The sequence below is a fragment of the Cyprinus carpio genome, chromosome B9 (genome assembly GCF_018340385.1).
Source record: "Cyprinus carpio isolate SPL01 chromosome B9, ASM1834038v1, whole genome shotgun sequence".
In the NCBI taxonomy this organism is placed as follows: domain Eukaryota; kingdom Metazoa; phylum Chordata; class Actinopteri; order Cypriniformes; family Cyprinidae; genus Cyprinus; species Cyprinus carpio.
In genome coordinates, this window is record NC_056605.1 from 33,530,582 (window position 1) to 33,543,576 (window position 12,995).

At 32.0% G+C, this 12,995-nt stretch overlaps 1 protein-coding gene across 1 annotated transcript in view; it reads left to right on the forward strand.

The window, feature by feature from the left end:
• The first annotated feature begins 2,264 nt into the window (after window positions 1-2,264).
• LOC109076668 (neuroligin-4, X-linked-like) overlaps window positions 2,265-12,995 on the forward strand; it is an 87,716-nt gene continuing 76,985 nt past the window's right edge. Inside the window, 2 exon segments of the mRNA XM_042731947.1 lie at window positions 2,265-2,806; window positions 11,238-11,826. Of these exon segments, the coding sequence (XP_042587881.1) occupies window positions 11,409-11,826 (418 nt within the window). The 5' untranslated portion in view covers window positions 2,265-2,806; window positions 11,238-11,408.

Genomic DNA, 12,995 nt, shown 5'->3' on the forward strand with positions numbered 1-12,995 from the left:
ACTGAGAGACTCTGTGCATTTAACAGCCTAGAATTTCTAGTTTTATTGTGTTTTTTAAGTTCTTTGTGAATTCTGTAAGTACACGATTTATTCATTCCACATTTGTCATTGTATCATCTTTTTAAAACACTTATTTTTTCCTCACACAGTTTAATCTAACCCCATTTTAAACCGATCGTTACAAAGTTATTGTTTGTATACTATTGTTTTTTTTATATTTAGAATTAGTTTTTATATTTTCTGTTTTAATTTAAATTGTAGCTAAAAATATTAGTAATTTTGTTGTATGTTTTTGTCATTTTATTTATTTATTTATTATATACGTCTACAGTTTTTTTTTTTTTTTTTTTTTTATATATTTTTTTTAAATTATAGTTATTCTAGTAAAAAATAAACTCTCTCTATTTACACCCACACACCCACACACTATATACTATATTTAACTTATTTTTAGTAACAAAAATGTTTTTATGCTTTTATCTTTGGAAATTGATCTTGTAAATATTGTACATTTTTGTACATTATTGTACATTACAAATATTGTAATGTATTTATTCTAGTTGTAATTTCTCTTTGTAAAGTAATCTTGTAATTTTTGTAATTTACCTTTATTTATTGTAATTTTCTCTAATTTAATTTCTTGTAAATATTGTACACTTTATTTTATCTTTTTATTATAGTTGTATTTTTTTGTTGTATTTTTATTTTTTTTAATTTATTTTATCTTTTTATTATAGTTGTAATTGTATCTAGAATGTATCTTTGTTCTTACAGAGAGTCTCACCTACATGCTGTAAAGCATTTTTATATGCCCACATACTGTACATGTATTAATATAATAATAAATGTAAGATCAAGTCATTTCTCTCCAGACTCTTGCCAAACCATATTCCGGTGCTGATCGGATGGGTTTGATCATTGGACGTGATGATTTATGCAATATTGAGTTTGCCTGTCCAGACTGATAAACAGGTGATATCGGCTGCAGCTGGTTCAATAACTAATTTAACCTCCTACCTGATAGCAGAGATGATGAATCCATCAGTTTCTGTCTTCATGTGCTGCTTGGGGGTCATTCGAAGTGCATCTCATCACAGAAAGTGTAAGTTAACCCTTCACTATCTACAGTGCTACAGTATAATACAGTCAGGAAGTGTTTAGCAGAGAATCCATCAATTAACTCTGTAAAGCCTGACATATGGAAAAATAGTCAGAAAAATCTGTTTTTTTTTTTTTTTAAATGGAACAGTTTATTTATAAAATCTTTAACCGTACAATAAAACTCTTATCAATCAGATGACAGAAGACACGAGGAGACTGTGTAATTGGAGAACCTTTAATATTCATGGTACCACAAAATGTTCTTTATAGTGGAAAAAAAGTTCTGTAGAACCAAAAAAAAAAAAAAAATAAAAAAAAATAAAAGGTTCTATTAGGAGCTGTTTCACTGAAAGGTTCTTTAAAGAAACAAAAAACGCATCTATCTTTATTACACTCACAATGCAATTGGGTCTGTTTTAACCCAGAAGAGACACATAAAAATCTATTAAAAATGCATAGATTTTAATGCTTAAATTATTTATTTATTTAATTTATTTATCTATTTATAAGATATAAACATTTAAATAAAATGTTACATGTTTTGTGTTCGGGTCATTTTGGACCCAAGTGCCATCAGGTGTCAAAAATACTTTTTGTAAAATGATCTATGAAGTTACATTAGTGTCAAAAAACATGTCAAATATATTTAGCCTTTTCCCTATTTCTCTCATACTTTTGGGACTGGATTTTGTTAACATTAATATTTGCATCTACTGATGAACAATTGCAGCCCTTTGTTCATATGAAAGTTAAAGTTCATACAAGTAAAATGAATTTGAAATTTGAGCAAAACTAGTCTTTTTTTTTTTTTGAGTAATATTTGTTGTTTTGTAAAAATGACACTATTTGAGCAATTATTAATGTTAAATTCAAAGGAATTTAATTCATTCCAATAGGGTTATATTTACAATCTTTCATGAATATTGAAGAACAAAAATTGTATCGTGTGGTTTGTGTGTGATCATTTGAAATGTCAAATAATTTCACTTTTTTTTTTTTTTTTTTTTTTTTTTTTTTTTTTATTAATAAAAAAAGCTGCATCTTTATAAACGGTGGGGTTAAAATAACCATTCTTAAATGGATCTGGAACGCGAAAATGGTACAGATTTTTAATGTATCATAAGAATTAACAACAGCTCTGTGAATTCATTCATTGTATTTCCAATTCCTTGAATTCACATTTCAAACTGGGACCTGAATTCAAATTCAGTGATGCATTAACCATTCTCAGTCCGATTCTGGATGCTGCACAGTCTAAATGGTTTTAGGTGTGTCTTCAATGTAATGTGGTGTAATACGAGCATCTTACTCCAGTCTCCATCTGAGATCGCGTCCCATCTTTCTCAAGCTCTCCATGTTTCTCGCGCAAATCTCTGGCTGAGCTTCAATGCAGTCAGTCCATGATTCTCATTCTCGAGAGAGAGAGAGAGAGAGAGAGAGAGAGAGAGAGAGAGAGAGAGAATCAGAATCAGGACGCTGGAACTGATCAGAGGATCCAGATTCTCGTGTGCGGGATTAAATGCGTGATTTCTACCCTTGCAAGGACGTTTTTTCCATCCTTTTGGGAAGCGCTGAATAGTCCCTGTGTTTTCTGGAGGTTTTGCGCGCTGGCGTCTGTGTCCGCATCTTTTACACGTTAGGACGGCTTTTATTCCTGTTCTCACGGAGTTAAGGGGTTTTCCACCTTTTTCTTACAGATTTAAAGGTAAGTAGCCGTGTCTAATAATGCGTTTTCTTATATCCCCGCATGTTGCGTGTGTCTGGATGATGTGTTTTTCTTCAGATTTTTCTCGACTTTCTATATACGCGTAACCATCCTTTGAGTCACGAAAACGGCACAATCTAGCGATGCAAATTGAACATGCCCACGTTTGTGTCATGTCTACGGTTTTAGCTGATAAAGAAGTGCAGGGCAGTGAAGGGTTTGTCCAGGCGTTAGTCGCAGGACAGGATCGCAGTAACCGCGTGAAGCAGGTAAGATCTGACTGTCAGGGAATTAATAACCTACTCTACACATTCACATCGACTGCACAGCGTTAATGCTTCATCCTTTCTGAAAAACCCTAAATACTACGCTTTTCATCTGGTTTCGTTCATTAAGATTTAGATGGTGCTCCAGAACCCCAGTAATAACGGGTGTCATTGGTGACTTATTAGGAACGGCCTGTGCTTCAATGCAAAGACCCACTTCTATCAGCCCTCTGATGTATGCATGATCAAATCATCTTGATGTGTTGCAATTCAAAATAAGAAACAAAAATGATGTTTTTGAGAGAGTTGCACATCTATCCTGCGGTAGAAAATGTTATTCTAGAGGTTCCTGGTGCATCACCACTTTTTTCAGATATGTTTTGGCCATATGATTATGGGAAAGAGTGGTTTGGATGATTGGAGTGGTTTTTGCAGATCTGACCATTGTAGTGGACATTTTCATCAAAGGGTTAAAGTCTACGCTTGACCATACTGTATGCAGTGTGTTGGGTTGTTTGCATTGCAAATTAATGTTAGTATCTCAATGTTCTGTTTTATCAAGATGAGAATATATTAAGTGCTATTTTTCCCTTTCAAAATGATGTTTTTGAGAGAGTTCCACATCTAGCTGCAATCCAGAATTATACAGAGGTTCTTGCATCACTTTTTTTTTTTTTTTTTTTCTTTGCTTTGAAAGATTTATTAAAAAATACAGCTAATTTGAAGGTTTTGGTTCATTTGCATTGCCATTAATGTTAGTATCTTAATGTTTTTCCCTTTTAAAATGATGTTTTTGAGAGAATTACACCCTGCGTTTGAAAATAATGTTAAATATTCCAGAAGATCTTGGTGCATCACCGCTTTTTAGCTTAACTTTATAAATAAAAACACTATAAAAAAGACAGCCATATGTAATTATTAGGGCTGTCAAATGATTAATCACGATTAATCACATCCAAATAAAGTTTTAATGTAATATATGTATGTGTACAGGGTATATTTATTATGTATATTAAATACACACCCATAAATTATATTTTGAGAAATATTTACATGTATATACATTTTAATTTATATTGTATATTTTTATATTATATATAAATATATTTAATATATAAACATAACATATTCTTCTTAATATATACATGCTTATATATACATAATAAATATACACAGTACACACATATAAAGAAACTTTATTTTTGGATGTGCCGTGATTAATCATTTGACAGCCATGTAATTATGGGAAAGATTGATTTAGATTATTCAAATGCCTTTTTAAGATCTGACCATTGTAGTGGGAGTCAAAGGGTAAATACACTGTACAAAGGTTTTAGTTTGCTTGCATTGCCATTAATGTTAGAATTATTAATGTGCCCTAATGTTACATTTCATCTAAGAATTATTTAATTCCTGTTTTTCACTTTTAAAATTATGATTTTAAGATAATTACATTCTGCAATTGAAAATAATGTTAAATACTACAGATGTTCTTGGTGCATCACGTCTTTTCAGCAATGTTTTATAAATAAAAACACACCGTAAAGAGGACAGTCATATGTAATTATGGGTTTTAGATTATTAAAATGGCTTTTGAAGATCTGACCATTGTAGTGGGCATTTGCATCAAAGGGTTAAAATATACAGTTGATCATATAACGTTAGTATCTTAATTTTTTTCCATTTCAAAATGAATTTGAGAAAATTACATCCTGCAATTGAAAATAATGTTAAATATTCGAAGTTCTTGGTGAATCACCACTTTCAGCCATGTTTTTATTTAAAAAAAAACACACACACAATATAAAGAAGACAGCCGTATGTGATAAAGAGTGGGTTAGATGATTATAGTGGCTTTTTGAAGATCTGACCATTTGCATCAAAGGGTTAAACAGCTGATCATACACAGCTTTTGGTTTGCTTGCTTTGCCATTAATGTTAGTATTATTCATAAGTACTAGTGGTCATCAGTGATTAGATTCTCAACATGAAATCTCTGAACCAGCAGGTGGTACTACAGTATGTACATCATGTGGTGCATGAATGGAGATGCAATGTGAAAAAGGACTAAATCACCTTTAAAATATGTGAGATGCATTAGTTTGATTGCAAATCAACAGCGTTTGTCAGCAGTAGATGAGGTCTGATGATTTGTATTGCAGCGTGAGTGTGTGAATTACAGGAGCATCATTATTAACTGTGTCAAGAGGAACAGACGCGTCCAGCATGGAGAGAAAGCTTCAGCAGACAGGAGTAGAGTTGAAAGGCCCCCTGCAGGGATAAGCAGCCCCTTCAGATAGTTTCTATAAGTGTCACAAAAGAACAGCCGCAAGCATTACCTCAGGTTTGAAATGAAAGTTTTTGTCGTTTTTCACACACCATCATCATCATGTCTCCACACAGTATCTTCTTTTTTTTTTTTTTTTTTTTTTTTTTTTTTTTTTTAACAAAGATCATTAGAACATATATAACTGTCAGTCTTTCTACTTCAAGATGTCAGGTTTATTTTGGTGCGTTAATTATTTGTGAATTTTACTGGCACTTTCGAAGTGAAATTTGTTTCAAAGCAGGGTTATTACTGGTAACAAACTGGAGCTAATTTAAATCCATTTATTTATAATCTAAACATTTGATACTAAAATAAACACTAAGCAAAATATTTTTTTAATTCCGCTAGTTGTGAGAAATATTTATTATTTAACTCTCTCATTGTAATGTACTAAAATAGCTAAAACTGAAATAGAAATACTGTATATTAAAAAAAACAAATACAACTACTAAAAATGACAAAAGCGCAACAAAATTACTAAACCTAACTAAAATGAAAATAAAAACATAAAATAAAAATAAAAACTGATTTGAAATATTAATAAAAAATATAGTATCTAAATAAAACTAAAATAACACTGTTTCGAAGTAAATCCTATGCCATTGTTTCAGTGTATGACTAAAATTAAGAATAGCAGCTTAATGAGAAAGAAAATGTCTCTTTTTGTGTCCCACAGAAATAAAATAATCTTTTTGGATGAATAGTTCTATTTCTTAAACACACATTATATTCTAAGCTTCATAAAGCAGGTTTTATAGCAGGTGTAAATGTTTTTTAGATTGCTTTTGTGTAAAAACACCTATTTCCTGTGTATTTTAGTTTATGATGTTTGAGCATATTTATCTATGTTGCATGCATCTTTCATAATATGATCATATATGCACACAAACACTTATTGGAGACATGTAATAACATTCAATGCTGTCTAGACCTCTTGGACATTTCTGCAGGCATTATAATTTAGTTCTGCGCATTGATTTCAAAGGGCTCAGGGTTTGGCTGGTTGTGCTCATTAGAGGTCCCCTGCTGGTTGATGCTGTAATTACACTTGTGCTGCATGGCATTCATAGCTCAGGTCACTGTCTCGGTGAGTGTCCAGGAAAAAAGATGGCAGCATGCAGGTTGTGTACCAGATTTGGCTAGAAATGTCTCGTCGTGAGTGCAGTATAAATGCATAATAAAAATACTAATAATTTGCTGAAACTGTGCTCACCCTCATTTCATCCGAGATCAGGATGAGTTTGTTTCTTCATCAGATTTGTAGAAATGTAGCATTGCATCAGTGTCTCAGCAATGGATGCTCTGCAGTGAATGGGTGCCGTCAGAATGAGAGTCCAAACAGCTGATAAAAACATCACAGTAATCCACAGCACTCCAGTCCATCAGTTAACATCTGGAGAAGACAAAAACTGAAACAAATCCAGCATTAAGACATTTTTAACTAAAATACATTGAGTCCATAATCCATAATAACTCTTCCTTCATTGCATTCAAGCTATACAGTCACTGGGAAACAAACCCATGACCTTGGCGTTGCGAGCGCCATGATCTACAGGAATGCATGAAACAAACAAGCTGATTAAACATTTTCAAGTTAAAGCTGAGCAGACTGACTGTAAATAAGCAGCACTGTTAGTTTTGAAGGGAATCAGCATGTTGAGAAAGAACGATGTGAAAACAGCGACACGTCCAAACCTGCCAAGAACAGTGGGCTTGTGATTGTCAAGGTTTTGTGTGAAAACTAATTAAAAGTTTTGTGTTTGTTGGTCCTGAATCCTGCTGATGAGAATATTATATTCCTGAAAATTACATTTCCACACAGTTTGATGCTTGAAGCCAACAGAGACACGATGTACAGCACCTTTAATTTAAATTAGTTTAAAGGAGCCCTGATTTGACTCATTTAAGCTCAGTAGTAGTTTATGTAATGCATAATTCAAACTTTATGCAATTTATAACAAATTAAAAGTTACTCTTATTCATCTTACACTGAAAAAAACAAAAAAAAAAGTTTATGTAACATTTTTTAATAATAATAATAAAACAAATATATAAACATCCTTAAAGCAAGAATCTTATTTGATATGTTTGGCTTGTTGTCAGAGAATCTGTCTGAAATATTAGTGTATTTCATTTTTGCATTTTATTCTCATTTAGTTTTATTCAGTTTTTCTCATTTATGCCTAATATCTTTATACTCCAGATTCTCTGAAAAAGCAGCAATACAAATGCAAACTCAAACTTTGTGATTTATTATAACAAATAAATAGTTACTCTACTGAATTTTTGCTTCAGCTTGTTTACATTGCAAAAGGTCACATTCTTAACAATTTGTTCTTAGTTTTGTCTTTTTCATTACAAATGTCTAATCATCCTTACAGCAAGATATTTAGAGAAGCAAATGTGTTTTTTTTTTTTTTTTTTGGCTTGTTGTCAACTATCCAAAATAAGCATATTTTTTCTTTGCATTTTGGTTTCATTTCTTTTTTGATTACTTTTTTCCCTGATTAATGCTTAATATCTTTATCCTCAAGATAGATTCACTGAAAAGGCAGCAATATAAATGCACAACCCACACTTTATGTGATTCATAACAAATGAATAGTTACTCTTCTGAATTTTTGCTTCAGCTTGTTTACACTGCAAAAGGTCACAATTTATTCTTTCTTCTGTCTTTTCGTCCTGTACAAATATATAAAGATCAAATATATAACAAGAAGCAAATATTATTTTTTGGGGTTTGTCAGAGAATCTCTCTGGAATATAAGTCTATTTTCTCTCTGCATTTTATTTTCATTTAGTTTTATTTCACTTTTGTTCTTTTTTATGCTTAATGTCTTTATATACAAGATAGATTCGCTGAGGAATCAGCAATGCAGATCCACAACTCACACTTTATGCAATTTATCAAAAGTTACTCTTATTTTTCTTCAGCTTGTTTACACTGCAGAAAGACGTCTTGTATCTGTCTTGTAGTCTGATACAAATATCTAAACATCCTTAGAGCAAGAGGTGAATTTGATTTTAAGGCTTGTTGTCAGAGTATCTGTGGAATATAAGTTTATTTTGTCTTTGCAACTCTTGTTTATGCTTAATATCTTTGTTCAAAATACATTCTCTGAATAAGCAGCAATACAAATTCAAACTCAAGCTTCATGTAATTTGTAACAAATTAATAGTTTTGCTTCACCTTGTTTAAACTGTGAAAAGAGAATTTATTCTTATGTATTCATACAAATAATGCAACATGCTTAAAGCAAGAAGCAAAGTTGATATTTTAACACTTGCATTTTATTATTTCACTTTATGCTTAATATCTTTATATTCAAGATAGTTTCTCTGAAAAAAGCAGCAGTGCAAATGCACAACTCAAACCTTTCGTAATTTATAACAAATTAAAAGTTACTTTTTGCTTTAGCTTATTTAAAGTGCAAAAAAAAATTATTCATACTTCTGTCTTCTTGTTCTGTACAAATATCGAAATATGGCAAAATATTTATTAGAGATGCAAATAAGATATTAAGCCTTGTTGTCAGAGAATCCATCTGGAGTATATGTGTATTTTGTCTTTGCCTTTTATTTATTCATTTATAAATATTTATTTTATTGATTAATGGTTAATATCTTTATATTCACAATAGAATCTCTGAAAACAAGGGTTAATATTTCATTCTGTTTTGTCTGCAGGTAAATATTTCATGCTTTATAAGAATGTTTAGACATTTAAACTGTTAAACGAGCCGAGGATCCTCATGAATAATATGTTTTGCTGTGAATGGCTGTGTTGCTCATCATTACGTGAGTGGACACCCACAGATGAGATGTGCTAAACTCTGCAGATGTCTGGCTGACAGCTCTGTTAATGCCTCAGAGCATTCAGATGACTGCTGAATGAATGTGCCAGATTTATACGGCCCGCGATATTAGAGAGCCTGACCCTTTCTCCCTGCCAGCGAAGCCACTGAACATTTCTTTCATTTTAATGGATGGAAAATACAAAGCTGAGTGTGTTTTCACAGCCGCTCCATGGGCACAAAAACGCCATTAGAACTGCAGTATTGTGGTTTGGTGTTACTGTTAGACATTGTGATGCACTGAAATGCAGAGGTGTATCTGCTAAATGATGCTTCTGAGTCGCTTGTGAATGATGGGTGATGCATTGATACGTTTTTTGAGATTCTACAGCAATCGTATTTGTGTTATCATTCCAGGATGCTGTCAATTTAACCTGGTTGGTGTTTTTGACTAAAAGAGATGCTAGTAACGATAGAGAGCATTTTTAGTAAGTCAGTCCAGTTTAATGAGTTGAACCAAGAAGATATTTTGATAATCCAGAGATGAAATGACGGTTTTCGGGATTTTGAAGAAAGTAAATAAAGAGTAAATAAACGTAATCTTGTGTGCAAAGACTGACGAACAACTACTAATCACTACCGAGACACTATTTAAAATGAACACAAGTCATGAGACAAGAAAAGATGATGAAACTTAAATGCTGAATAAAAGTATTAAAATCATTGCAATAACGTTAATATTTTGAATTCATGTTTTCAAACTTAAATTGTTGTAAAGTGTTTTAATGCTTTGAAGCACAGACTTCAAAGCATTAAAAGCATGAAGTTTATTTATTTATTTTTAAATAAAAAAATAATATTTTTATCTCACCATTTGGACTTTTTGTTCTTGCAATTTTGAGTTTATATTTCACAATTCAGACTTTTTTTAAAATGTCAGAAGAGTGAAACAAACTTGCAATTGTGAGAAAAAAAAGTCACAATCACTGTTTTATTTTTATTTATTTTTATTTTTTGGCGGAAAAAAATTTTTATTTTTATTTATTTTTATTTTTTTGTTGGAAAAATTTGGATCTTTGGGTTTTTATTTAGATTTTTGGATAATTTTTCTTAATTTTGAGTTTTCTGATTTCAGATTATTTTTCTCACAATTCTGTGAAAAAATATAAAAAAATGTGAGATATTACTTTTTATTATTATTTTTATTATTATTATTATTATTATTATTATTATTATTTTTTATATTTATTTTTTTTTTAATGGTGGATAAGAAAAATCAGACAAAATAGAATTGATAGATTTGAAGTATGTGTTGTGAGATTTTATTCCTCCCCCATCACAGAAATGGGCTTCCAAAGATATTAACCTCAAATTTGGAACACTTAGATTTATGTCTATTATTTATGTATGTGTATACTGCATATGAGTCAAAGACGAGACATCCCATTTTGGTGTCCGCATCTGCAAAAAGTGATTTATATACACAGAAAGCATATTAAATACATATCTACATTAATGTTTCAAATAACTTATGTGAAAATAAAATGTCAAAATATGGTTGAAATATTGTTCCATCATCATGTAGCGTAACCGATATATTTATGTACAACAATGAAACTACATACTTATTCTGACCTGTACTTACTAACATGTAAAGAAAAATGATCATACTGAAATTTATTTTATATTAAATAAATAAACACTTCTTGCTGACAAATGGGTAAAAAGTAGTGGTTTGAAAGACAGTGACAAAGATTTAAAATTAATTAATTTGTATTTTGATAGTCTTTTAATGAAATCTAATGATTCTGGTTGATTGCATGAACTATTGTTACACTGAATGACATTGTTCTATATATCATGGTACAAATGTATGATAGTCATTATTTTTTGCTCAGAAATTTAAACCTGGATTAAACTTAATTGTTTTGATGCATGAAAACCCCTTCTTGTCCTTGACCATGTAGTGTCTCTTGCCCAGCCGTATTGAGTATATTTCTGGTGTAAATCATAATTTCAGTGTGCTCCTCTCTGTCCCACAGGCGGCTCAATCTGGCTGGAATTAAATCAGGATTTACTTGTGTTTCTGAAACATGGCAGGCACCGTCTCCGTCGACTCGAGGGCTGAAGAAGCCCAACATCAGCAACGGAAGGAGCTTGTCTGAGGATTAACAGATCTGCAGTCGCACATTTGTGAGGATTACGCCTTTGCCATGCTTTGTGTGAGAATGATCCTTCAGGTCGTCTCTGTGGTTTGGGGAGTTACTCTCGTCGTTTGTCAGCACGCACAGTTCACCACCGTCACCACAAACTACGGGAAGCTGCGTGGATTGCGTGTGGCATTGGCCAGTGAGATCCTGGGCCCCGTGGAGCAGTATCTGGGGGTCCCGTATGCGATGCCCCCGACTGGAGAGCGGCGCTTTCAGGCCCCGGAGCCGCCGGCGTCATGGCCCGGCATCAGGAACGCCACGCAGTTCGCTCCGGTGTGTCCGCAGTATCTGGAGGACCGGCTGCTGCTCACAGATATGCTACCGGTGTGGTTTACTGCAAACCTGGACACGATCGCGACTTACGTACAAGAGCAGAGTGAAGACTGTCTGTACCTCAACATCTACGTGCCCACGGAGGAAGGTACGGCTTGTGAAAATACATTATTATACCATTCAAAAGTTTGGGGTTGGAAAGTTTTTTAAATGTTTTGGAAAGTCGTCTGCATTTACTGAGGCTGCATTTATTTGATCAAAAGTACTCTAAAAATGGTGAAATATTTTTACAATTTAAAACAGCTGTTTTCTATTTGAACATCTGTTAAACTGTAATTTATTTCTGTGATGCACAGCTGTATTTTCAGCATCATTACTCCAGTCTTCAGTGTCACATGATCTTCAGAAATCATGAAAATATGCTGATTTGCTGCTCAAGAAACATTCCTGATTATTATCAATGTTGAAAACAGTTGTGCAGCACAATATTTTTGTGGAAACTGTGATATATTTTATTTTTCAGGATTCACAGATAAACAGAAAGTTCAAAAGAACAGGATTCGTTTGAAATAGAAATCTTTTGTAACATTATACTGTAAATGTCTTTACTGTCACTTTTGATCAATTTAATGCGTCCTTGATGAATAAAAATATCAGTTTCTTAAAAATTTTTTTTTTACTTACCCCAAACTTTTGAACTATACTGTACTGTACACTGAGCAAAAATTTAAATATATAACTCAAACTCAACATATAACTCAAAATGAATTATTTGTATATGAAATTCTTAATACAACTGTATTATTTTATGAAAGTTGTAGTTTTCTGTAGGGTTGCAAAAGGGACAGAAAATTTCCAGAAACTTTACAAAAGTTTCCAAAAAAAATCCTGAAACGTTTCTGGAAATTTACTGGAAATGTTCCACTCTTTTCCTGCCCTATTTTTCATTTATGTATAAAGGTCTTAAGCAAATTTGTCTTAGGTAACTGTTTTGTTTTGTTGTACTAGTGGATATGAAATAGTGGATGCTTATGAAAAAATATTATTTTACATAAATGTACATATTAACTGTTCCAGTTAATATGTAACATTATGTATAATTATTATGAAATTATAAATGAGGACCGAAATTAATTCTTGATGATGATGATGGATATGGATTAAAGTATGTTGTATAAAATACTAAAACCTTTAATTTTATTTATACATATTTCTTGGTACTGAATGACTTGTAATCACTGGTTCTCATGCTTTATCCTTGCAAAGATTTGTTGCCATATGGGATTGACTTCTTGACAAAGGATTCATGAAGTGCTG